Below are 27,968 nucleotides of genomic sequence, written 5' to 3'. Positions count from 1 at the left end.
CCTCTCAAATAAATTCAATTTAAAGTTGAAAGAAACAAGAGGCGAGCATGTAGTTTCCTTTTCTCCCTTTTTTTTTCAACATATCTTTAGCAAAATTCTTGTTTGGGGAGGATGCTACTATTTTCGCAAAAAATAGGAAGTCAACCAATCCGGGTTTTAGGCCTCGTCCACACGCATCCGGATACAATTGAAACCGCAAACTTTTCTTTGCGTTTCCACCTTCGGTCCATACGTATCCGGTGAATCTGTAAACTGCAAAGATTTGAATCCACTCTCCAAAGTGGAAACTTTTCAATACGATATGAATCCGATATTGTATGGACACCGTATACTTTTCAATCTGATGACGTAACAAAGTCGGTTCCAGTATTTACCGAGTGAACATCCAATATGGACGCCATACAAATGATTTTGCGCATGCTCTCTTAACTACATTCACGGACAGGAGTCCTGGATACTAGAACAAATCCGGGTTTGTTAGGAAACGTGTGGACGGGCAAATTCGATTCGTGAACGCTACGTGTGGATGCGGAAACTTTTGAAGCCGCAAAGAAAAGTTTCAATGTATCCAGATACGTGTGGACGGGGCCTTATGTTGCCGTAGTCAAAATATCGTCGTAAATATCGAAGCCCTTACTGGCATGTTTGTGACTGTTTTAATTGACCATACTCTTTATTGATTTGATTCCAAATTCCCTTTGATTGCCTCCGAGAAGAATTATCATTCCGAGAAAAGACTGCAAATGAAGTGCTTCGAGGCAACCGACCTGACTTTTCTTCGTTCTGTGCTGAAAGGTTTTAGATTGATGTTGGTATGTGCAGTGCACACAGCAAGCGATCAAGGAAAATTTCTTCCTTCCATGAATACAACCTCGCCTTTTTCTTTTATCGCATGATAAACCATTTTTTTATGAATTGCTTTCAACAGCATTTGATATTTTAAATTATAGATAAAACAATCTTGAAATGAGTGAAACAGAACAGTGGTAACTGTTTAGACATGACTTCACACAGCAAACAATCTATAACGAAACTAGAAGAGAATCTGAACGCTGCAAAACATGTTGGTGACCTTAAAGGTGAAGGAGATGCCCATCTCAATCTTGGCAATGTATACCATTCAATTTGTGACTTTTGCGAAGCGATTGCCCATCACGAAAAGCATTTGAAGATTGCAAAACAATTGGGGGATCGGGTAGGAGAAGGAAGTGCCTGTTGCAATCTAGGTAATGCTCATCAAGCACTTGGTGCATTCCGGAGAGCCATTGATTATCATAAAAAGAGTTTGAACATTGCCGAAAAAGTGAATGACAAGGCGGCAAAAGGGCATGCTTACGGCAATCTCGGCAATGCATATCGAGCACTTGGTGACTTCCGAAAAGCAATCAAGTATCATGAAACTGATTTGAACATTGCTATAGAAGTGGGTGACCGAGCAGAAGAAGGACGTGCCTATGGCAATATCGGTAATGTTCATCAAGCACTAGGGTATTTCCGAAAGGCCATCGAGTGTCATGAAAAAGATTTACAAATTGCCAAAGAGATTGGTAATAGAGCGAGAGAAGGCCGTGCCTTTGGTAATATCGGAAATGCATATCGAGCACTTGGAGACTTTCGAAAAGCGGCCGAATACCATGAAGACGATTTGAACATTTCCAAGGAAGTTGGTGACCGAGCAGGAGAAGGCCGAGCGTATGGCAATCTTGGAAATGTTTACAATTCGCTTGGCGACTTTCAAAAAGCCATCGAGTATCATGAAAGGCGTTTGAACATTGCCAAAGATGTTGGTAACCGGGCAGGAGAGGGAAGTGCATATGGCAATCTCGGTATCGCTTACCATTCACTCGGTAACTTCCGAAAAGCCATTGAGTGTCATGAGAAGGATTTAAACATTGCCAAAGAAGTAGGTGATCGGTCAGGAAAAGGACGCGCCTTTTGCAATCTTGGCAATGCATATCAAGCCCTTGGAGCATTCCGAAAAGCCATTGATTATCATAAAAAAGATTTGAATTTTGCCTTAGAAGTGGGGAACTGGGCAAGAGAGGGTCGTGCTTATGGCAATCTTGGTAATGCTTACTTGTCTCTTGGTGAGTTTCGGAAAGCCACTGTTTATTTCGAAAAACATTTGATCAATGTCAAAGAAGTAGGTGACCGGGCCGGGGAAGGACGTGCATATTGCAATCTTGGCAATGCATATCAAGCACTCGATAACTTCGCAAAAGCAATTGAATTTCACGAAAAGGATTTAAATATCGCCAAAGAAGTCGGTAACCGTGCAGGAGAAGGACGTGCGAGTGGTAACCTTGGTAACGCTTACTGGTCACTCGGTGATTTTCGAAAAGCTATTGAGTATCATAGAAAGGACTTGAACATTGCCAAGGAGGTGGGTGATAGAGCGGGGGAAGGACGCGCTTACGCTAATCTCGGTAATGCTTCCTACTCGCTTGGTGACTTCCAAAAAGCCATTGAGTTTTATGAAAAGCGTTTGAGCATTGTCATAGGAGTCGGTGATCGGGCAGGCGAAGGAGGTGCCTATGGCAATCTCGGTGTTGCTTACTATTCTTTAGGTGACTTTCAAAAATCTATTGATTATCAAAAAAAGCGTTTGAGCATTGCCAAAGAAATAGGTGACCGGGCAGGAGAACGACGAGCCTATTCTAATCTTAGCAATGCATATCAAGCACTTGGAGACATGCAGAAAGCTAGTAAATACCACAAGAAGGATTCGAACATCGCAAAACAAGCTGGAAACGTGGTAGAGGAAGGAAGTGCCTATAGCAATCCCAGCAAGACTCACAAGTCGCATGGTGACATTCAAAAAACAATTGAATGCCACGAAGAGCAATCAAACAATGCAAAAGAAGTGGGTGATCAGACCGAAGAAGGAATTACTCATGGTAGCCTCGGTGGTGCTCATTCTTCAGTTACTGGCCTGCGTAAAGACGCTGATTGCAATGAAGTGAACTGTTTGACAAGTACCAAAGAACTGGATGGTCGGGCAAGGGAAGAAGGTGCGTTTTGCAAATATAGGTAACATATAACTTTAAAAAAGCCTTACATGGCTACAAGTTTACCAGTTAAGCAAATCACCTTTTGGAATAAAAATGCTCAGAAAATCAGGTTGGGCGCTTGTCAAACTTCTGCCGCATTGATGTCGCATGTATGAATTGGATTTTGAAAGGAAGAAGTGATCCTCGCTCTTATGTTAGCTTTGAAACTAACTCCCGAATGAAGCAAAACTAGCGGAATCAATATATTCATTCAATAAATGTATTAAAACGTAATTGGGTCATGTCATGCCACATGTGTTGATCTTGTACTTGGTTAACAATATCTTTGTACTTAGTGTATTAATAGTTAAATTTTCGTAGTTTTAGACTTACCATATTATTAATCATGTACTTAGTTTGCAATAGTTGAATTTTTATAATTTTAGACCTACGATATTATGAATCTTGTATTACTAGTTCAAACACGCCCTCTATGGAAACCAGCTGAGTGTTGTTGGGGCTAGCGTGTTTCTTTGATTTAAATAAAGTATACCTACCTACCTACCTATCTCGACAATTTAAGCAATTGTCTCTCAGAGCATTACACTTGCATTTCAGAGGCGATTGGTACAAATGCCACTGAAGCCACCTGAATTTTTTAGCTGTGTACAGGAGACAATTGCTTAAATTATCCAGATAAGTACGACAATCACCTCTCTCTTTCGTCTATGACCCGCACTTCAAATATTTAACAATTATTCGTTGAAATCGAGGTGAATAGCGGCAGACAGAAGATAACTAAACACATTTAGTATATACTCACTCAGTGATCTTGCTGATTGATTCGCTTCTCGGAGTAATTGAGCATTATTCACTCCCTATGGAGGGAATAATGCGTGATCCAAACAAAACAAAATGGCCGGCGTAAACTCGCCAGCATTTCTGAATCGGAAATATTAAGAATGCAAGATGAAGCTGTGCTACAGAGTACAAAGAGGGTCACAAAATTTGGCCTGAAAGTTTTCAAAGATAAGAGAAGAGTTCATACTTTTGCCAACCAGTGTTTGACTTCGTTTTTCCAGATAATTATTGCTGAAAGTTAAATAATGTTCACACCAACGATTTGTTTCACTTGGAGTAATTTTATTTGTAGGGCTGGTCGCCCAGAAAAACGAATTTGTTACTGAAATCGAGGAATTAAAAAAATATGTTTAAGAAAGTTCTACGTGGCTGCAAGGAAACAAGACGGGTAATTTTAACGAAGGTTATTTAGATTTGCCATGTATAAAGGTTCTGTAAAAACTTTCGCGCATGCTTTGCCAGAGTGCAGCTTGCACGTTTTCCACGCATGAATTGAGATGTCTACAATTAAATCGACTTTGGATGGTTTTCTTCTGCAATTGTTGTTGAGATTTCGTGAGTATATACTAAAACAATTTTTCTTTTCAATCTGGGTGAAAAGTGGCAGAATATTTCCCTCGATTTCAAAGAATTATTTCAGTGAATCAGATTTGGAATATATTTATGGGAAAGATGACACCACACACGGTGATTGGTCAGTGAAATTTGCCCTCCCTTTTCCACTAAAAATCACTTGTTCAATTCGGTTTTGCATTTGAAGAAGTGAAAAAGTGTGTTTTCAGGCTGTCTGCTATTTTGCTAGACACTGATTCGTTGTCTTTACAGTGACTCCTCCTGAAATTAATTTACGTGGTCCCAAGGCTTTGGAGGCATATAACAAGGCTCTTACAGAAGGAAAGACGCATGTAAGAAGGATCCCAATTATGTTGATTGGACAGAACCGCTCAGGAAAGACGAGCCTGAAGAAGTCACTTAGGGGAATACGGTTCAATCCTGATGAGAGCAGCACTGTTGGGATTGATGTTGATCCGTCTTACTTTAAAGTCACCACTGAGATTTGGAAGATTGGAGAGACGGATCAAGTAGCAAACGATCAGGTGATGACAACCTATGAGCATAATTTAGCTCGTCTGGTTGTTGAAAATCTAAAGGAACGAGAATTATTTTCTGAAGAATCTATTGTTGTCAACTCGGCCGATTCTGAAAAATCTCCCATGATTGAAGCAGTGGCACAAGGGGTAAATGCAAGCAACGAGCTTCCCAAGGATCCTTCAACGTTGTCTAAATCGAGAATTCATAATACAGATGATTCATCCGCAAATTTTACAATAAGTACACAATTTGAAACTGCAAAAGATCGTGAAAACTCTTTGAAGAAATCCAGAACTACCGTGACAGACTTCAGTGATGATAGGCACGCTTTTGAAACTTCAGCCGATTGTAAGTCTCTTGAATCACATTCTAAAGAAAGCAGTAATCCTCTTGCCTCATCTGATATACCTGAAGAGATAGAAACCTTGATTAAGAAATTGCAAGAGGAAGCTTACAAGATCGAAGATGAACAGGATATCTATTCGGTTTTTTGGGATTTTGCCGGAGAGTCCGTTTACTATGAGACTCACCCACTTTTTCTGACGTCAAAAGCAATTTACCTGCTGGTTTATGACCTTAGTCGAGACCCTTATGAAAGAGCGCAGCCCGTGAAAAAGCAAGGAGTGTTCAAGAAAACTGAAGACAAGTTGAGCACAAGAACTAACCAAGATTATCTGGACTACTGGATGACTTCAGTTGCATCACTCTCCAGTTCAGATGAAGATCATGCTGAGCATTCAACGACGTCGACATCCGTAGTTATTCCCAAAAAACTTCCTCCGGTTTTCTTAGTTTGCTCGCATGCTGATGACCCTTGTGGTGGGAATAATCCCTTTGACCTGGCCGTTGAAGTGTTTGGAACATTACAGACCAAACCATACAAGACTCAGTTGTATGATGTCTTTGTAGTGGATAACACAAAGGCAGGCCTTGAATCAGAGTGTCCAGAAGTGGTGCGCTTACGAGAGAGCATTGTAGCAGTTGCCAAGGAGCTGCCACAGATTAAGGAGGTCATTCCAGTCAAGTGGTTAAGGTATGAGAAAGCACTTCAAGGTACCTTGGATGAAGGCCATAGATGGATTTATTTTGAGCATGCGAAACGAATCGCATCTGAAGTGTGCCATATTCACGACCAACAAGAATTTGTAACATTGCTTGACTTTTTGCATGATCAAAGAATTTTGATGCATTTTGATGACACTCCTGAATTAAACAAATTGGTTGTCTTGGATCCTCAGTGGTTGATTGATGTGTTCAAGAAAGTGATAACTGTTGAGCGTTATAATCATCGAGAGAAAGAGTTTAAAGAGTTGTGGCTCAAGCTCGAGAGAGAAGGAATCATGGTAGAAAAGCTGCTAAAGCATGTGTGGAGCCCATTGATAAAACAGCATGAAACCTTCGAAACACTCATTGCAATTATGGAGAAATTTAGCTTGTTATGCTCTTGGCCTTCGTCAGATGATTCCTGTGATAAACAATACTTGGTACCATCCATGTTAATGTCGCACCCACCACAGGACATCACCGAGTTGATTGCCTCTGCTGAACTACCTTCTCTATTCCTCAAGTTTGAATCTGGACAAGTTACTTCGAGCTTGTTTCCGCGGCTCGTGTTACAGTTCTTTCAGTGTGGCCAAAATGAAGTATTTTGGAGTTCACTGCATCCTCAGTTGTTTAAGAACTTTGCCAGGTTTTACGCTGCTGGGGACGAAAATTGCTCTGTTGTACTCTTGTGCAATACCTCCTTCATTGAAGTCGTTGTCCACAGAGGCAATGTCACTCCTAATCAGAAAGGTGATCTTCAGTCAAAGCTAAACATTTCGTGTGGAGTTCAACACAATTCATTTGAAGTGTTCTGCGCTGGCGCTGTTTACAGACAGCTCGGTTTGGTTCTTGAGTGTATGCGTAAAGAATTCTGTTGGATGAAGCGGATGAGATATGAAGCTGGAGTCGTTTGTCCGGTCTGTTGTCATGGAAGACTGATCACGTATTGCCGCACTCACCACAAAGAAGGTTGTGAGCAAGAGGAATGTCTTCATTTCTTATCTGAATCTGAGTTGCAAAGCGCCGATCAGTTTATTACATGCAACAGGTCGGCGGCTGCGATTAATAACAAAGTTTGCGTCGAGGAGTTTGCAGCTTGGTTTTCACGCCCTCCTGAAGAGGTAATTGCCGCTTACAATAATTTTTAGTGTAATGAGGTGCTTGGCTGTTAGGAAATTAACTAATTTTTTTGCTTATTTGGACCAAAGGCTGAAAACGGACCTAGGACATGAGACATGCCAGAAAGTCACGAACTTGAAATGGTCTCTAGTGAGCATAGGCCAAAGCTGAAATAAACTGGCTATGGAATCTGTTAATGTTTTGAATAGTGTATAAGTAGTTCCATGGCTTGCGTACACAAATATAATTTTGTAGTGGTACAACATGAAATTTTGAAGGCCTATACCGTTCACTTACTCTACCAAAATCACTTGACAATGAGCATGACCTATCATCAGGTCACCAACAGTGGTCCTTCTCAGGTCTCCTCTCATCCGCGCGGTGAAGTCCTGATCAAGGCCTGATTGTTTTGGCGGTTTTCATACCAAGACCGTCAAGAGTTTTTTCCTGTTATTCCTTTTTCCTTATTCTGGCCCTAGAACGAAAGAGCTCTCCTCTGCTGCTCGCGTATTTGCTGACTGGAGATCATCGATGTCTGTTTCCTTAGTATAATTAACGATAATTATGATTTCTTTTCATGTTCACCATTATAATATTTTAAAACAACGACTAATTTTCTTCCATCTTTTGACTTTATTTCCATTTTATTTCCTTTGTTTTCCAACGCTTTTCTTCGTGTTCTCTATTCCCTTTGAATTATATATAGAAAGCAACTGATGGGATTGATGGGAGACTGTTATCCTATGGTATAGGTAAGTTTCTGGTGTAAAGTAAAGTAAGTAAAATACTTTATTTAAAAACACGATTAGCGTTTAAGCACTACATGCTTGAGGGGTCGTGTATCAAATTAATTATCTCATTACCTACTGAAAAATGAATGAAACATAGGAAATTAATTCACTTTATCGCAAATCTGATTTCCCTAAACAGCGGACTACATTTTGCCTTTGAATACTGAATGGTTTAAAATTACAAGAATCATTAAAATATTCTGAAACACAGTTCCACAGTACAGCTCCTCTGTAACAAACAGAATTTTTCATGAAATAAGTGGAAAATCGTGAAACGACGGCGTTATTATGTCCTCTTAGGTTATACGGACTATTACGCCATACAACTAAATCCGAAATCATTGCGGGTATATTATCGCTGGCTATGTTATAGATTAGTTTGACAAGACTTCGTTTATACACATCATAAATCGATTCCCATTGTGTGAGTTCCATAACTTGTACTGATGGTGTGTCTCGCGGCAAATCAGAACTTAGCCTTCCGGCACGACAGTGCAGGGCTTGAAGGGATTTGATATAATCTGGGTTGTTACAATTCCCCCAGATAGCGATGCCGTATATTACTGAAGGGAGAATCACCTTAAAGTACAGGTTAAGAAGTGATTTTCTCTTAAGAAAAGAACACTTTTTCAATAAGATCAATTTCTTGACAAAGTTGTTCCTTAATTCCTTAAGATGATTCGCCCAAGTAAGCTTTCTGTCGATAGTAATGCCCAGCAGTCTTGTAAGATAGACCCATGCAATGTTGACATTCCCAATTGTGATCAGAGGGAGTGGACAAGTGAAAGATCCCAGGTGGAACAACATCAATTCACATTTTGAAGAGTGCGGTGTTAATGAGTTAGTCATACACCATTTGTTAAGCTCATTCAGTGCGTTATTTAGTAGGTTACATGCTTCATCAACGGTGAATCCTTCAAAGTAAACTGTAGTTTACTGTAAACTGTAGTGTACTGTAAGTTTTCGGCTCTGATCATTGCAGAAATGTTCCCAGCGAACGCTGAGCAACACAAAATTGTTAAAGGTCATTGTAAATACGGCAGTGTAGTGTAATAAAAAGTCAATCAGGTTTATCTCTTACTTTTCTTTAGAGAGTGAAGACAATTCGCTCGCCCTGCTTCCTGGTAATGTTGTCGAATCGCTTACGTCGCGTTCATGTGATCCAAAAGAAATTGTACTTCAGCTGAAAGAGAGTCTACATTTGGACCAAAAGTGTTTGGAGCAACCAGACCCAGAAACAAAGAAAACGATCCGTTGCCTAGCAAAGAGAGCAAAGGATTCAAACAGGATTGACCTTGTCAAGCACCTGAGAGAAATTACACCCTCAGGGACAACTGGTGAGTTTGTAAACAGTGTTGGTCACTGAGACGGGACCCATCACGAGGTTAGGTTTAGGTTTATCGGGGCATGACTCGGCAAAGGGCAATTTTGAGCCACAGGCAGCAACGAAGAGGGTCGTACAGGGGTATTTTCGTGATGCGTGATTAGCTCATTTAATTTTTCGTGAAACGTGAATGTAGGAAATTATTCTTCGTGACTGGTGACCTGAAGGTTTTGCGTGACCAGTGAAGAACCTGAATCATTAACCGATATTCCTGATTTTACCACTTAATTCTACGTGATTTTGGGGCGCAAGTTCTCCGAATTGTTAGAGTAGTCTATCGAGAGTGATTTAGGCATGCGATTTGCAATATGGAGCCTTAACTTAGCCATTCGCGATTTTGCTTCCTGCAAACACTGTTTCTAATGTAAGCACAGGTCATTAAAAAGAGTATCTTGCTTTCTTATTTTCGTGATTCGGGAAAACAAATTGTTTATGTCCTTGAACCGTGATCCTCTATTGTTTAGGTTCGTGAATCGTGCCAGAGACCCCCCCTGTGCGACCCTCAACGAAGAAACGTATTCGTAGCAAACAGGTAGAGAGAGCCACAGGTGTTAACTTTGAAGGTTATTTCTTTCCGGGGCGAAAGTCAACTATTTAAACTACTTTTTTTTTAAAAAAATTGTCATTAAGTGATCCAGCGTTTATTTCAGTTCGGGGGAAGATTTATTGATTAATTACAATTTTAAAACGGCATATTGGACATCACGCAGCGTTCTGTATCGTCAGTTTATGTTCTGGAGAAAAAATTATTGGCCGCTTTTTGGAGTAACAATTGAATTAATTCGAGGAATTCTTCCTCATGTAATGTACGTTGCCGCCATATCTTGACATCACTTCTCGACTTTTTACTGGATTTCCAAACCCTGTCGGACTCTTCGTTCTACTTCGTCGTTTTTTAACTTTATTTTTTTCCTTGTCATGAAAAGTCTTTCCTGTCCCTCCCCTGCTAAGTAGTGTCTTTGTGTGTCGAGTCTTCTGCGCGTATGTTTGGTAAGTTTGAGGGGGTACTAGAAATGAATAGATTTTATCAGGTGGACACAGTAGAACAAAGCGATTGGTAATGGTCTTCGACAACAATTTCATCTTTCGCCTTCGGATATCACAAAGTGAGCTTTGTTTCTAATGTTATTTGGCTAATTGTGGTGTTATATACAAGACTGAAGCCAAATGGCAAATTCTGTAGGGGTTTAAAAGGAACCGAACGCCTTGAGTGTGTCACATTGTTTACTAAAGTCGCATCTCAGTTGTCTGGCAATTTACATTTATTTTGTACTCAACTCTGCACAGTTTTCAGGTAAAAAAACAAACTAATTTTTGCGGTTTTTTTTTCAAGCAGCAAGACTATTTTCAACTTCTATTAATTTTTGTGAAAAAACCTGTCAATCATCGAGAACGAGGAAAAAATGTGACATCCTGGAGGCCTTAGAAAATTGTTACCGTGATGTTTTGATTGACTGCTTTTAGTTCGTTTCTTATGCATCAGAGACTGGAAAAGTATTGTCTTAACCTTTTATCGTTTCGTTTTGTTTGTAGCAAGCTCCAAGTACTTTTTCTCAATGCAAATATCAAAATTAACGATCTTTTTTACCCAACTGTATGTGGATTAAAAGCCATTTTTAGTTATATTAACGGGGAGTAAATTTTTACGGTTTTTAATTTTGCTGGTGTTTTTTCTGTTGGAGCTTATTCTTGCGGATCAAGTACATCCGCAAAATCTGCAAAAATTAATGCATATGACACAAAATTTTGTTATTTTCTTGTTCAAAGGAGCTTTCAAAATGATGAAGAACGGCGTTTATTTTATAGTGATAGCTCTCTTGGTTGCCGAGTTATTCAAGATTTAGATTTGTACAAATTACACGACTTGTGACATCACATAGTGGACACAAAATGATGTAAATTCACAAAAAATGGAATATCTCTGATGACGTTTTCTGTGTAGATTTGGTATCACAGCAACCCTGCAGACTTATGTATTTGCAATAATATTCCATATTTTGTGATTTTACATAATGGTGTCCACTGTGACGTCACAAGTCCTCTAATTTGCATAAGTCAAAATCTTAAATAACTCGGCTAACAAGAATGCTATCACAATAAAGTAAACGCCGTTCTTCATCATTTTGAAAGCTCTTTCGAACAAGCTTATAAAAGTTTGTGTCATCCGCGAAATAAAAAGTGCTACAACGTAACTCCCGGCTTTTGTAATACCATTTGGTGTAAGCGTTAACCAAAATTAAACTTGACCTGTCATCAGATTAGACTGAAAAGAAGAGAAATTATGAGGCGGAAACAACATGTTCAGTCTTTCCTTAGTGTGTGGCATAAACGTTTGCTTAGTGAAACTCTAGACATGCATCACATGCGGGAAAACGTCCATCAGAGTAATGTGCAGTTAGTGTTTTTGCAGACTATTTCACTTAAAGGGGCTATGTCAAGTTATTTTAGGGTGTTTCGAGAAAATCTTCAGTTAATCACGAGTTTAAAACTCGAAAATGCTAATGTGGAATTCCCTTACGGATAAAATTATCGTTACACCACAAACAAAATGATTCTGAGAAAAAAACGACCTTTATCAAGGCGATTTGTCATAATTTTGAAAAGCGTCGGGCCGACTTTTTTCAAGATTACCCAAATGTAATCCGTTTCAGTGTTGTACATTTATGTCCATCCATGCTTCTCTTTCCTTTTTCAGTATTTCTTTTACGTTGTTATACCGTTTTAAGTGGTTATTGCAATGTTTCATTCTCTTTTTTGGGAATTTGGGGAAAAAAAGGAAAGGAAAGCAATTTATTAAGTGTCTAGTTGTTCTAGCGCTGGAGCACTAATTGGGGACACTGTAAACTGAAATTAACAATTAACGCAAATAAAGACAAGTGTTCAGGAGATGGAAAAACCGGAGTACCCGGAGAAAATCCTCTTTGTGCAGAGTAGAGAACCAAAAAACTCAACCCACATATGACGCCGAGTCTGGGAATTGAACTCGAGCCACATTGGTGGGAGGCGAATGATCTCATCACTGCACCATCCCTGCACCCCAAATCAAGGAATTATATCATTTTGAGTGACATAGCCCGTTTAAAGAAGAAACTTGCGAGTTTCAGTCAAGAGCGTCTTTTGTTATCTTTGAACTGAATTTATTACCAAAGCTTAAAAAAGTAAAAGACCTCAGTACGGGAAACGACATTACAAAATAATAATGAGCCAAAGGGCCATTGCTGCCCCCCCCCCCCCCCCCCCACTTATAAAAATTACTGGAACGCTGCAGTTCAATACCACCCAACTCAGTGCCTTCCGGTTTTGCGTAACACGAACCACAGGCAACCCAGTTTACGCTCACAGCGCTTCTAGTTTCTTTATGGTTGTCCCTTTTTCTTTTCTGGAACTTTATCTGGTAACCGTGGCTCGTTCACTTTTATTTACAGGACCTTTGCTACCAGGAAACCTTGACATTCGCAACATCCCTGTTTGCAAGATGCGAGAGCTTACAATCGACTTGAGCAGTAAGTTGTACCCACGATGTAAAAAGGAGCAGGCTTTCCATAATTTGAATGAGTTATGTACTGCTTAATAAACCAGCAGGAGTGCTTTATCACGTTTTAAAACATGACCTGAGAGTTTATTGAACGAATTCAAAAACACTCCCTCTGGAGTCGGAACAAAGGTTCAAATTGTGTGAGGAGAATATTAGTGTACAAGAAAAGCGAGCTATGCCTTATAAGTATGCTTAAAAAAAGAATTGTAATGAGGAGTTTCATCAGTTTTAAAAGCTCATGCACGTGACGTTTTATCGGTGACCTGATTGGCCGTTTCGCTCATGAATTATTAATGTATTTTATAACTTTTGGTCAAATCAGTCCAGTGTACCCTAACACATCCCTGTTCCATATCTGCATTCCAAATATATTTTTATATAATCTCTACCAGAGTCAGAAGTGGTAGTATTTGGCAAACTACTATCTATAGGTGACACAAGAGTGACTGAGGAAATGATGATGAGAGACTCGTTGAACTACAATAAACGTGTCTGATTGTGTTGCAGGTGGAGAGGAATGGAAGGATGTTGCTGAGAGACTGGGTTTTAGTCCAAAAGAGATCCGGTATCTTGACAAGCGAACTATGAATCCATGTGATGCTGCACTGGCTACTGTGAGTCAGCGGTGCTACATTACCGTGGACGATCTATACGATGCTTTAACTGATGCTGGGCTACCTGTGCTGGCCGATACGCTGTGACCCATTCCGACCTCAGAGCTCCAAAGTGCAATCCGTTTAAGCAATCGTGCTTAAGTATTTGTGTCACTATTTTCATTTCCGCTCGTCACATTATCTTACTTGAAATAGTTGTTGCAATTCACATGCATGTTCTTTCTAAAGTTACCTTGATAGTGTCGTTATGGTTACTCAGTTTCAAATAACTTGTAGGTTGTTCTAGACAATTTCGCCTAGTGACTTGGAGCAACAACGAAAAACAGACGCCTGAGTCCTCCTCAGTTGTTCTGTGCAACTGGAAAAGTACAGGCGGCTGAATCAGATGATCAGTGCTCAACTTTAATTTTTCAAAGTGCAAATGGGCATGTCTCACAATATTTCATTTCTTTAAATAAACAATATGTACAATGCTTTTTATAAAGTATCTGATTTCAAATATATATCTGTAACATATAAACAAAAAAATACGAGAGTATTTGCAGCGTTAGAACGAGTAAAAAGCCTTACTCCAACAAAGTTGATTGATATTGCCATAAAAGATATCACTAACACAGCTTTTGTTTTGTTCAGTAGTAACTATTTGTTCCGGACAAAAAATAAGTGCCCCATATAAAGGAATCGAGGCAGTAAGTATAGTATGAACGCGAGTGCATTTCTTATGAGCACGAGTGGTATTTTAAAAGTTCTGCAATTCGAGAGCTTTCAAAACATCACGAGTGACCATAAATCCTGAAATGCAGGAGAAGTTCATACGATTTACTCCACAAAATTACTCCATAGCAACTTTCGTATTGCACTCTGTAACCTATTTATGCATTCGCCATTGACCAATCAGAAACGCGACATTCTTTTGAGTATATAATACACGCAATTGATGTTGTCCTATCGTGCTCTCAATGTATGAAAATGTTATTCGCCAGTGAGCGCTTAATCGTATCAACAGTTTCCCTGAGCATATCTTAATTTAACTGTCAAGCGATCTTTAACTGTGACTACGACTAATGCACATGCGCACTATTCCAAGACGATTTCCCGTCCAATCCATGAAACCAAATCCTTGGTGTTTTGAACAGTTTCATACTCAGCCATGCCTCTAGAATTTTGTAGTCTATTAGAACATAGTTATTTTAATTAATAGTAACTTTTGGATATTTTATCCTTTTATCGCGTTATTTATTAGGACATTTCTTGTAAGCCTTAGCATAATTAAGCCTACTGGCCGCAAGTTTGGAGACAATAAAATTATCTATCTATCTATCTTGGTTACCATCTGGTGACGCAGTGAAATGAAATATCATCAATGTTTTTTGTATACAAATGCAACAAGTGCCAGTCAAGGCCAGTTGGTGTTTCAATGGGAAACATTGTTAATGGTTTGCATGCAAATTGCAGCAGTAGTTTGCTCTTTCTGTTTTTTCCTTACATCATTGATCTTCAAATCTGCGCACTAGGTCAATAGAGCTTAATAGTGCTTTAGCAACGATCACAGCAGCGCTAACGAAAAACCTGGATATCTTCGTCATTGCAGCAGTATTGTCCCATGGTAGCAACCATGCGGCAAGACAGTTACAGTCAACAAATCCCGTACGAACACCGTTTAAGCCAAAAAAAAGATTCAAGGTTTAATGTTGTAAGCTGCAACTTTCTTCACCAAACCTTGCATTTTTCGTCGTTGTCTTACAGATAACGTCAAACAAATGTACAAAACGCCATACTGCACAATTGTTTTCTTAACTTTTGTCGTGCAAGCGACTTGTCGTCTTAAAGAGAACTTCCACTCCAACTAAAGATTGCAACCGAACTTGTTAAAAATGTTCAAAAAAGACGTTTTTAAATAGAAAAATGGTCTTAGAATCACTTATTTTCAATTTCAAATTTCTAAAATTCGATAAAAACGCATTCTTTGAAAAAATGTAAACAAATTTGATTTAAAAAAATACTTTTGGAAGTTGACTCTGCTGATGGTTGCAGTTGTAACTACTTAGTTACCCAAAGTAACAATTAGAGCGACTTGGTGAACCTTGAAACTGATGTTATGTGAAAGTTTCCACAACTATTTGGACAGCAGGTGTAAAAAACAGGTCACGGGTCACAGGTCAGTGTATATGTCACTGTGCTATAGATAAATAAACGACACCAAAAGTGTCTCCTTCCTTATCACTCTTAAAAACTGTTATTTCAGATACAGGGGAAACGTTTGACTTGGTTGTTCATCGGTTGAGCAGGGACTTCTAATGTTTCCCTTTCCAAATGTGACCCGCCACTATTCGGATGACTATGTCAATTAATATTATTTTCACTATTCCTGTACTGATTATGCTCTTGTTGTCTGTTTATCTTAATTCTTGTCTATCATTTGTATTTATGAGTTGAGTTAAATAAATTATCTTGTCCTATCTGGTTTTGATACCTAGCCTTTGCTCTTATTATTAATCAGTTTAAATATCAAAGGCAGCCAGGTCTGTGTCAACACGGGGTCATCCGTTGCCATTCCGGGTCAGTAGTAAGCCGACAAATTCCCTCGTCCATCTCGTAATAAGTGTCAACACGAGGTTATCGGTTAGTCGGCCGGCAAGTTTCCTCGCCCCTCTCCCAATTGAATTTCTCCTCTGCAATAATAAAATACATACATCGCAGGATGGGAAGGTAAACAAACTTGTCATGTCTTCTTTGTTTTCATCAAACGTTCGTTGCATCTTCCGTTATTCTAAACAATAACTTTTTTTCCTCCTGCGCTTCCACTAAAAGCGGCCCTGAACGTTTGATGGAAGTAGCTTCAATCGTTTTATGGTCTTTTTCCGGGAGCTGGTATTCATGTGGCCGAACTCTTAAACGGCAAATTAGAATGATATTGCCTATCAGAGAGAGAAGTAGACAGGCCATCAACGGAATTATAATGATCCAGTTGAGACCTGAAACTGAAGAAAAAATGCCCAAACGGTGAATATATTATAACATTGCAAATCTCATGGGTTGGTGCAATGTAGACTTTACATGGGAAGGGAAAGAGGCTACGCGTTACAAGGTACTTTATTTAAAACTCCTCCTCGTCATATCTCCTACCTTTTAATTATTTAATGTCGAATTAGCCTCTCATGTAGCTAGTATCTCCGAGCATTTACCCTCCCAACCATGATACACCACGGGCACACCGGGAACTACATACACCTTATTCCAAAATGACCGCCATTTTGGTATTCTCTTGTTTCTATGCAACCTTATGGCCTCGCTTTCAAAGGTAAAATTCAAAAAAAATATTTAACTTTGAACGAGGCCAAAAGGGCCAATTTGCATGGAAACAAAATAATAGTAAAATCGCGGCCATTTTGGAATAAGGTGTATGCCCTACTTTTTGTGACGAGTGTGTGGGTTTTTTTACGTCCACAGTCCCAAAGGATTATGAACATTGAGGGGCTGTGAGACGGGACTTACGGTTCATCGTCGTTATCCGAGAAGACTTAAAAGTCTAACCATTTGCAGATGAAATTACAAAGGTAGCACTTTCTCCTCAGTTATTTAAAGAGCCCGAGTGTTAGTCCGGCCGGAGTTGAACTCCCGCACGGCAGCCCCGATGCTCAACCAACTGAGCCACCGGTGCGCGGTGGATGACTGGTTCTGTCATCGACGGTTCACGTAGAAAATAATCGAGCCGTCATTAGTCGGTTAAAAGGAGATTTATTTGGGGTTGGGCAGTGATGACTGAAATTTACCTGCTTCTAAAAGGCCACTGTGATGCTCATCTGGCTCACCATTTGAGCTTGCACGTGCCACAGGTACTTGCGTGACCAATTCTGTTGTCGCCGTGATCGCACTTGAGATTATCTGGCTTGTTGGTAACCTTGACCACCACTGGACAAGCCTGCTTGGCGCATGCGTTGTTGCGTTTGTTTTATGTGGAGTTACGGAGCTTGAAGAGAAATATAAGATCGTAGATTTCCTTGTATTATCGGTGCTACTTTTTCCCGTTGTTGGCTTTGTTGTCATCTTCGCTGGCCTCGTTGTTGTTTTACTTTTTGTTCTCGTAGTTGCTGTGGCTTGGGGGAAGCAGTTGGGATCTTGAAAATAGGAAAAGAAAAAATCATGATAAGGAAAAAGTCACAGTGATCAGACAAACGGTTTGGTTAGAGTGAACACCAAACCGTTTACACACCTCCAAATCCCAGACTCGGGCAGTGGAGAGAGCACTCACCTCACACCATTGTGGCCCAGGCTCGAATCCCGGACTTGGCGTCATATGTGGGTTGTATTAGTTGGTTCTATACTCTGCTCCGATGGGTTTTTCTTTCGGGTACTCCGGTTTTCCCCTCTCCTCAAAAAGCAACATTTGATTTGATTTGTGTAAATAAAGTTCATTATTGTTAAGTCATCATTTGGCACTAATTTGAGTGAATTTTGGTGCAAACAATGTTAACATTTTTAAACTGGCCACAATTTTGAACAAATGTAATCATATTGTACGTTTTTGAGGAAAGAAATAAACCATCATTGACCCTACATGGCGTGATCCGGGAATTGAATCCAGCGAATACATTGAATTAGAAGGGACTAACATGATGATGACGATGGGACAAGATGACCCTGTGCTGGATCCATTTTACAAAAAAAAAGGAAGTGGACAGGGGAGACAAAAATCTCTCATAAGCTGGAGGAAGAGTTTGCTCATCAATCTGGAGAATTACAAAAGATCTAAATTGAAAAAACAAGAGATTAAGAAAGATTGCAGGGGAATAGAAAATTCAGAAAGAAAGAGAGAAATAATTAACATCTACTTATGCAAGAATGTGGTTCCATCTCTGCAGTTTCTTTGGTTAATTACATGAAAAGAGAGATGTACGAGCTAAGGAAAATGAAAAGATGTACGGACGGAAGACAGAAAGCTGAGGAATCGAGACATCTTAACAAGTGACCCCTGTGGAGTTTACTTAATATTGATACTGGAAACATTTACTGCGAATGGATAGACGAAATCGAGACTGCTCTGGATACCACTGTTCGATCACCAAATAGCAACAAAAGATGGAACAGATGAAGCAGTGCAAGTGTTACGAAAGAAAAGAAACTGGATTTCTCCTGGGTCTGATAGGTCGGGATTGCTATTGGTGAAAATATGCGCATGCTTTTCATGAAAATGCTTCATAGACGCCTCATCCAAGAATGGACATAACCGTTATGGTTCTCATAAGGAAAGACAACCTTGATTCCGAAACCACGGGAGTTGAGCAGTGAAACCAGAGACCGGTCACATGTCGCAACACGATCTACACGTGGTAAACAGCGTGCTTATAGAGCTCCGATTAATGATGACCACCTGGAGAAGTACAACCTCATGGAAAGTCAGCAAAGGGGTGCAAGAGCTGGTTGCAGTGGGACCATGGCTAACTTACTGATCGAAAGAATTGTAGTAAATGACTGTTTAAGAGGTAACCGCAACATCAGTATGGCAGAGAGATGTCAAAAAAGCCTATGATTCAGTTGGGCATGGGTCGCTCGGACGACGGTAAAACGAGAGAAGGTGGGAAGGTGGGAATAGGTCTCTTACAAGCATTTTTACAGACCAATCAATTTTGGGACTTCCTTTGGCGCAAAACAACAAAGGCAGTTCCGGTTCGGTGACGCTATGACGTCAAGTTAGTTTCCTGTGATTGGTCATCGTGCTCCCGCGGCAGTTTCGTTTGCGGGAAATTCAATCTAAAAATGAATCGGTCTGTGAAAACACCGCGACAGGAATATATGGGAGTTGCTCCCTCCTACTCAAGGGCTGCTGCTTGAGACCAATGTAATTCCAAGAGAAATTGAAAACAATGCTTAAGCAAAATTTGGGCGAACAAAGAGTCTTATGATATTTTCCGAAGTGGCCTATTCCTCACGGATGCGGTATACGCTCTTATGGGATTTTTTTTAACTGCCGTGCACATAGCTCACAACAAACCACTCTCCGTCAGTGCCATCTCCCGACTTACACAGAATTATTCCATTAGCTGACTTATCATTGAAGGTATTTTAGTGAGGCACCATCGCTACAGGATACAATACCTTCATGATTTATACACAATCGTATCCGCAGTTTCATATTTGCGTGCTTGCAATTTCCCCCTGATTTCCGGTAAACTGATCTTTGGGTACCATCTGAGGTGGCTGAAATGCAAAGTTAACGTGTTTTATTACAATAAAAACAATCTCAACGACAATGGAGGCAGAGAAGAGAGACCCTAGGAACGAGGTTGGAAGTCGATTAGACTGAAGATGAACATTCCGCATTCCTCGCACGTGAGTTTCAAATTCTTGATACATTTGTGTGCCGTTCTATTTTAAGGAAGACGTTAATGACGGATTCCAATACGTAGAGGACGAAATCCTCAGCCGGCAACAAATCTGTTTTCGCTCGCAATTTCGACGTTATTCACATCAGATAAATATCTAGATAGGCAGTATACAATTTGCATCTTTGGAGGAGCAACCCGGAAAAATAGCGAAATGATTATGAACGCTAAGACAGATCTTCAGATGACATTCTGGGCCTCGAAATTGCTTAAGCTCGCTTCAAAGTGAGAACTGCAAACTTTCTGGACCGCTATGGCTATCGAGTGCAATGTGTACCCGATGCGGCCATGCCCAGAGTTCTCACAAAAAAAAGTGTGTCACCGATGGTCTTACCACATTTTGACGTCATCTGTGATCTATTACTGAACAGGTGCACCGCATCATGGAATCGGTTTGTTCAGTTTCGATTCAGTTATATAATAAAGAATTAAAAGTTTTTGATGATGGCGTCAGCTACGCGTCTGTTCTCTAACTGATCATATGTGAAAACCAATGAAAATGCGTGCATTATTGAGCTTATTACATAATTTTTAATAGATTACTTACCAATAAAATAATACTCTTCCCCGGGTATATATACGGGATTGAAAATTGCACTATATCTCTGAAACACCAGCGTGAAATACTTGAGCCTCAGCGGTTCGTTGCACTTGAGTAGCAGTCTGCTCCCTTGAGCTGCCGTATCACAACGTTCATAGCTCTCACGTGGTACAATCCAGAAGTTTTGATAAAGTTTATTTGAAACGCTATCTGTCGTCCTTTTCAGGACAGTGCTTGGGTTCGGACAAACAACATGAAGTAATGAACTCGGAAGAACGTAGATTAAGCTGTCATTTCTATTAAAGCTGCGGAATCAAAATAAACCAGTTGAAAGTGAATACAGTGCTACATCAAATATAGGCCTACTGAAATAGGCTGGGTTAAAACAGTAGATCCAGTCGGTGTCATGTAGAAAACTGAGAGTAGAACATATATAGCGCAGAGTTGATTTAAATTTGTACGCTACGTTTTAGCTGGCGGAACCTGAACCAGCCGTACTATCGTACACCAAATTTCAAACAACGCGACGTCGCTGGTTCTGTCAAATCCAACGTCTTTGGTTTACTGTCGCATCAACGAGTTTTAAGATAGAAATAAATTGTGTACCTCACTGGACTCAGCTTTTTAGCCCAGTCTCATAAAGTTGATGCGAATAACCGTACCCCTCCCTAGTAAACAGAGGAAAGAACACTTCAAATAGCAAAGGGAGAGGAATCGGGGGTGGTTAAGAGTAACTGGCAAATGAGACGTGGAAATGACAGAGTGGAGTTTGGTGGCTACAGTAGCCTCCTTGCATGGGGCAAGAACCCATGGTCATGGGTTCGAGGCAAGAACTTGAAGTTCTTTCCGGATGTGTTGAAGAAAGCTACAAAATAAGCTCTGAACTTGAACTTGCACAAAAGGAAAACTCCGTGGTAGCAACAATATCACCCTTATATTAAATATCGTAAATAAAGTGATAACTTGAAGGACCTCAGTATTGTGTACGGAAATGGATACGAGAGGTACCTCTCAACATTGGACGGCAAAAAACAAAAACAGCAACCGCTATGAACACGCGATTTTGGGAAAAAAAAAACTATTCCAAATTAACCGTACATTCAAATGCTACTATCTTGAAGTAATGCTTAAAATATAAAACGAAAATCAACACGAACTGAAAAAATTATCGAATTTGCACGCACTGCCTTCCAATGCGGCCTGCAAACAGCAGTAGCGCCATTCACTGATTTATTAACATAGCCAACTGCTAAAGAAGACTCTTAAAGAAAAATTTCTTCTTTAAGCATAAAGGAAAGGAAATGCAAAAATACAAAAGTAACGTGAGAAATTTCAACTTAATAAACATCTTATCCTTATCGGCAAGGTGTCACAGCGCAACTCAATCAGATTAGTCGTGTTTTGAAGAATTGTCTGAAATTGGACAAGGGTACCGGATGAACGTGAATAAATATTATGAAGACAAAATACGATTTGTTTCCCGGTACTTGAGTTTCTTGCCCAAAGAGAGCATTATTTAAGTCAGCACATTTGTTGTTTTACGTAATCAGGTAATGGTCTTGTGCTCGTGTACAAAGGTTCAATATTACCAGCTAAAAATACATTGTTATGAAGCCTTTATAACGCTGTCAGCATGCAAGCTTCCAGTTTTAAGGTTCTCGTTAATCACAGTCCCAACATTCCGGTTTCCTTAGTAAAATTTAGACAAAATAATTAGCTTGAGGCCCACACTAAGTTTAAGAGGGTGTGCAAATACGTCTGACGAATACTTTGCGTCACCCTCTGAGCGACATCAACACTCTCGAGGTCAGGACCAACGCCTCTTTTTAATCGTTCACATAAACTAAACAGCAAAAAAACATATGAACCACGTACATGACATTTAAAAACAGGCGTTTACTATATTTTGTAACTATTCTTAAGACATGAACACATAAAAATAGAGTCTTGTTCTTGAAAATAAACCCTGAATTCGTGTGATATTTGGTGTATTGCAAGATAATTTATATTCATTACTTGTAACAAATATGCCTAGAGAAAATATCGTCGTCGTCAAGACATTTTCCTGAAAAACATTTGTTATCATTCGGTAACGAGTGTCGACAGCTCCAATTTCTTTAATTCAGTTTACCAACTATTCATCCGGCCTCCTCATCGAAATTAACTGCAAAAGCAGATGTCTCCACGAATTTCAGACAAAAACAACTTAAAACTTCGAAACGGCGACTTTCTCTGTATTTACTATAGCGCAAAAGGTCGATCGGCCAAACGTGCTGAGGGTTTCCTGTGTCCCAAGTATTATTCTCTGAAGAATGATTTTAAGTAGTACTTTCAGGCTATTTCCGAATGTCTCCTTTGTCTGCTTCCATTCAATCAAACCTTAACTGTAAACAGGAAAACAGTGAAAAATTACTCTTCGTAGAAAATGAAACCTTTCCCCGTTAATAACAATCGCTAGCGTGTTTCACGGACACGCCCAGTCTGCGGAGAAATTTTATGGTCTGCAAATTCAACCCCCATCATCGATGACAGGCGAGACGTTCCTGCTGGATTACTGTCCTTCGGGGTGGCGTTGAGAAAAAAGAAGGGTGACTGAATTCCACGGCAGGAGAATGAGAAGCGCATGCATAACAAGAAATATTCGAGAAATCTCTTTCCGACGACTTTGGCTGAGCCTACACTACTTTTGTGAACTTGTCTTCATTTGACATCTACGCCATAAACAATTATATCAAAAAAGTACTGTAGTTGCAGCGGACTATCTATTAAAGTCACTCGACATCTTGATTTTCAAACCTCTCAAGCAATCGAAATTTGTGAAGAAAAGCAAGCTAAGAAAGGACACCAAAGATCGACTGGAGTAAAAGTTCGGAATCTTTCACGCAAGCTGTGGTGTGGTTTGTTAGTGAAATTCCGCTTGAGTAATATTGCAGGACTCACACGTGAAATGATTAAACAAATGATCACTTATTCAAGAACTTGAAAGGACTGATATTCACTCATAGATTCTTTGCGATATTTTCTTGACAAAAATAAACAAAAGAAACTGTGGAAGATAATATTGAACAAATGCCCGTATCGTGTCACATGTACTATCAAGGGGCGAACGGCGATTCCTGTGATGCAACGTTTAAGAGCCGCCAAATGACCAATGCGCTGGGGGTTCGAAAAACGACAGAATTGTGCATTTTAGACAAACTAATATTTTAACGCAGACCAGATGGCGAAGCATACAAGATAATGGCCTTGCTTTAATCGGCTAATGATAGACAAGTCAAAAAGAATGTTGTCATCCGATTTTCATCATCCGACCGTGTTCGACATTTGAAAGTCAACATTAATGCCGACTTAGAAAGGTTTTGTTTTCAAAGAGGTTTAAAACGTAGGAAACGTGCCGTCTATCCCAAAAGAAATGCAAACAGAAGGACTGAATTTATTCTCGTTAAATCACGGTCTTTTATTTTTATTTTTTATGAAAGGAGAAAAGGGAAATTGGCTCATGGCCCGTGTACGACGACCTGACTATTGCATTAGAATCACAGCGTGACTTATCTCACCAGCTATCGATGTAGCGTTGAAGAAGTGGTTTAAGAAAGAGTATTGGAGTGTTTGGAGCTGCAATTGCTGCGATAACATCAATCCACCCAATGTGGAAATGTTGGAAGAGTTCATTGTAACAATTAAGGCCGTTTCAGCAGACAGGCGGTGACAATAAAGCCTACGAACATATTGACTATGAATATTTAAGAAGTCAAACACGAGTGTGTGGAGATGTTTTTAGGTCACCTGAAAAGCGCCCAGACTTACGGAATTCAATTCCACTGAAAGGAATGTAAGACCAAACTCGACCTTGCATTCCCTTTGTAAATGTATCAGCCAGTTCTTATCCTATCAGGATGAACAAAGACCGGTTACCATAAAGATCACGTGAGAACCTAATCCAATTTACATTATTCTGCGTTTTTCAGTGTCCCGCATTATAACTCCCGCGATTTCTCTTGACCGGGCACAATGCACGTACTTTCTTAAGCAAACGGTTGTTTTTATTTTTCAGTTTCAAAGGGTGAAAGTTTCTAGATGTGACTCTTGTGACAACGAAAGCAACAGAACTTGAATAACAAAGTTTTAGTGTCGGAATGTATGTTGTGGTAGCTCAAAATCATTCAAAGCAATTATATTTAGACCAGATGATGGAAAAGAATGACCCATGCAACAACTCTATCAAATTTCCCTTGCGTGTTTACCGAGGCGTTTCTAAATATGATGGAAATTCTCTTGTGGCCTTCCGCCAAGACTGTCACATGCGACAACACAGTCACGAAAAAACTTGCAATATAATAAAGGTGGAAACGATTAATGCTTCGAGATGTAGTCGGGTGCACCCATTCTCATTTCATTTGCTTATATCTCAACTGTCGTTTCCTTTGTGACGCCTTAAAAACTTTTAACCAAAGTCAATTGTTATAAAAAATTCGCAATTTAACACCTCTGTGGAAACGACAAAAGTTATATCTTGTGTTTTCCATCGGCTCCCAAAGGTGCTAATGTTGCACGACAGAGTATCAACTATATTCAAGGTGTGATATTTCATCACTTGGGAAATCAAGTCCTGTTTCATCTTGACAGGATGAGACCAAATTTTATAGGCTGCGTTGGAGAAATCGAGCATACGAAACCTCGATTTTCCGATTATATTTCCCTGACGTTAAATTTTCAGTTCGAGCACTTGACAAGGTAGTGCCGCTTTCTATTTTATTTTCAATGTTGTTCCTCTATCACCCAAAGTTTTTATTCGAATGGAGATGATTTTTTTCTATGCTTATTGCAATTCATTACGTTTTCGTCAATATTATCTGTAAAAACAACAAAATTGAAGAAACAAACGGCCGTTTCGAATTCCACAAGGTTGCGCGCAAACAGGATCAGCATTGAAAGCCAAAAACGCAAATACAATTATATCCCCTTTGTCTCGGGACTTCGAGGTAGGTAATTTGTCGTAATTCATCGCTACATGCCTCCCCGCTTATCAATCTTGTCTATTGTCTTATGGAAACGCATTTTTATTAAACTTAATTTACTTTGGGTTACTCAGAACAATTCCTAGGTCGCTCGCTCTTGTATGGGTCGATATGGAACTGCGGTTACCAAAGACGGGACGTATTAAGCAAGTCAAGCGCTGAAGAAAAAATCCTTGTAAGGATATCAATTAAGTAAATATCGATTGTACTTTGTGTTCATAGCATTATGGATTTAATTTTGCTACCACAGGATATGTGCACTAAAATCTGCCAATTCAGTTTTACAGGCTGTCTAACACAAGTGTTGCTGAAAATAGATGTATTTGCTTTTTTAAATCTTTCACCACCGAAAGCAGGGTGTTATTCAAGGTGCTATTCATTTAATCAAAGGAGATTGTGAATTCGATCCGAAGTGACAACATTTGTAGAGTCTTGCGTAACTTATGTACACACAATTATACCGGAATGCAAACTCCATTGCGCGTTCTTCAACCTCGCTGCGTTCCCTTATTACCACGACGCTCTCATATCACAATGTTTTCATTTTTTTCGCAGAGCGCGAGCTCTAAGTCGATGTTGGGGGTTATCAATGCTATAGTAATTGCCCAGCTAATATTGAAAGACTAGTAAAAACTACGTAGACCTCTAAAACTACTGCTAGGAAGGTGTAAGGGGCTTGTCAGTGGCAAAACCGCACCGCGAACATTAAAACCATATGTTATTTAACTTCAAGACAGGAAAGAAAATAGTGATTGCTAAATGCTAATGTTTAGAGCTAAATCGGGCGACTTCACCAATTTTGAAAACTAAAGTTGTTTTGAAGTAGCTTTGATATTGTATTCTCAGATGGCAAGTAAACAGTTTGCAGCTACAAGCTTGTTTTCATTTACGCTATGGCAATAAACTCTTTTCACCAAAACATACAGTGCAAGAAACGCATGGCAAACCTCTGTTATCAGTACGTTTTGACACTTCACATAATAACTTTAACCGCCAATAAGCCTTACAGCATATTTTCGCGTGCAAAGATAGAACTGATAGCGATTTTCTTCGCAACCGTTCAATTGTACGTCAAATGTAATTAAGAGACAATGAGAAATTAGGTTATCACAAAAGGAATGGAATAATGTTATGTCGTTTACAAGAAGCGTTGGCTAGAAGCAATCCCTTTTAAGTCACTTCAGACAAGCGGGCAGCTCGACAAACTGAGACTAAACTGACTGACTGAGCTCGACTAACTGAGAAGGGACTGCTAGCAGTCAACAAGAAGAGTGAGAACTCGATTAGACGAGCAGAGAGCTTAAGAAAGGTTTGCGAAAATCGTCTGGGTTGCACTTAGCATTTGAAAGAACGGGAATAACTTGTAGAATCTTAAGGCAAACACACTATAAATTAAATGAGCTTCAGAGAGAAATATTAATCCAGACTTACAGTGGATTGTCAGGCGCCCAGTGAATCGTTGGATACACCACGCACTCTATAACCTGGAAAAATAAGATATTTTGCACCAAGAAGAATACTTGAACTCGGATCATGTTTGTATTCGATCTGCTCCAACAGACAGCTGCCATGTGCAATAAACCAACCCCAGTTCGTTACGCCAGTGGTTTTCCCCTGTCTTGGCTTCCGTTTCCCAACAGTTGGAGAGAGGACAATTTCACAGCTTCCTCCGAAAGCCGCACATTTAATAACCGGAAACCTTTGGACTCGTTTAATCCTGCTGCATGGCGGATGGTTGTGTTTTCGCTGAAGAATATCAGACTTTTCACTCTTTGCGCCCCAATATGCAGCTCGTTAAAAACTTGACAAACCAGTCTCCCACAAACACGAGCGCGGGCCCTCGAGCTCTATTACTTCAAGAAGTCTACGCAACGCAATGAGCTATGCATCGCTGTGCCGTCGCTCTCATTCTTAGCGTATCTGTCTCGATTGGGGTTTTATCATGTCACTTGATGACACACAACACTTGAAACCGAAAACTCACTCATTCATTGAAAAGCGTTGAAAGCCAGCCTAGACAGATAATTGACAACTACTTCGTACGGACTGATCTCCGTTTCCCTCTCCTCCCACTGTAGAGTTACTTTATACAATAGTAACGCACTCCTCACCTCCTCTTTCCCCGTGCCGTCTCCCACGGACAAATCCAATCACTTCTGGTTTACCCCAAAAAACTTAAATTATTGCCTAGAAGTAAGCCTTTGCATCAATTAAAGGCAGAAGGGAAAACTTAAACGGCATCTGAATTAACGTTATTAAAAACCCCCTGCTGAAGAGTCGTTGCTCCCCGCAAAGATTAACCAATAATTCTCGGATTTTTCGTTTGAATAGAGTTAAGGCTCGAAAGAAGATTATTTCACATTTAAATCCTATCGTGCGTCAGACAATTCCCGAGCTGAAACAAAATTCGTAATAAAGTACTTGTCATTAAAAAAAAACCCGTTTAATACTCTTATAACAAAAGTTTTTTCGTAATTTTGGGGAACACATGTTTTTAAGCTTACGACTGATGGACTTACACTGTCTTAACTAAAAATAGAGGAAAGCAAAAATTCACGACCGAGCACGCCAAGTTGGACTTTTTAAAAGGAATGTT

The 27,968-nt window shown here is 39.8% G+C and overlaps 2 protein-coding genes across 2 annotated transcripts in view; one reads left to right on the top strand and one right to left on the bottom strand.

The window, feature by feature from the left end:
• LOC138008159 (uncharacterized) overlaps positions 1-13,728 on the top strand; it is a 21,498-nt gene extending 7,770 nt beyond the window's left edge. Inside the window, exons 3-8 of the mRNA XM_068855387.1 lie at positions 951-3,011; positions 4,677-7,108; positions 7,813-7,858; positions 8,989-9,234; positions 12,707-12,784; positions 13,324-13,728. Coding sequence (XP_068711488.1) covers positions 1,001-3,011; positions 4,677-7,108; positions 7,813-7,858; positions 8,989-9,234; positions 12,707-12,784; positions 13,324-13,517 — 5,007 coding nt within the window. The 5' untranslated portion in view covers positions 951-1,000 and the 3' untranslated portion in view covers positions 13,518-13,728. The remainder of the gene's footprint in view (positions 1-950; positions 3,012-4,676; positions 7,109-7,812; positions 7,859-8,988; positions 9,235-12,706; positions 12,785-13,323) is intronic.
• A 90-nt stretch (positions 13,729-13,818) lies between these two features.
• LOC138008160 (uncharacterized) lies at positions 13,819-27,294 on the bottom strand. Its single transcript, XM_068855388.1, has 5 exons — positions 26,804-27,294; positions 20,361-20,659; positions 19,527-19,628; positions 17,204-17,548; positions 13,819-16,411 (listed from the first exon to the last, which is right to left on the bottom strand). The coding sequence occupies exons 1-5, from the start codon at positions 26,941-26,943 to the stop codon at positions 16,173-16,175; spliced, it is 1,125 nt and encodes a 374-aa protein (XP_068711489.1). The 5' UTR covers positions 26,944-27,294; the 3' UTR covers positions 13,819-16,172.
• Positions 27,295-27,968: the final 674 nt, after the last annotated feature.

Source organism: Montipora foliosa, chromosome 6 (genome assembly GCF_036669935.1).
Source record: "Montipora foliosa isolate CH-2021 chromosome 6, ASM3666993v2, whole genome shotgun sequence".
NCBI lineage: Eukaryota > Metazoa > Cnidaria > Anthozoa > Scleractinia > Acroporidae > Montipora > Montipora foliosa.
Note: the sequence above shows the minus strand (reverse complement) of the source record. Positions and strands in the feature narration are given on the sequence as shown.

Bases quoted from the DNA above. Each gene is read 5' to 3' on its own strand.
- LOC138008160 (XM_068855388.1), bottom strand. From the start codon at position 26,943: ATGGCAGCTGTCTGTTGGAGCAGATCGAATACAAACATGATCCGAGTT. The intron at 19,629-20,360 runs GTAAGTAATCTA...TTTGCATTTCAG, and splicing joins GGAAGAGTATTATTTTATTG to CCACCTCAGATGGTACCCAA. The intron at 17,549-19,526 runs GTATTGTATCCT...CCTATTTTCAAG, and splicing joins ATTGTGTATAAATCATGAAG to ATCCCAACTGCTTCCCCCAA.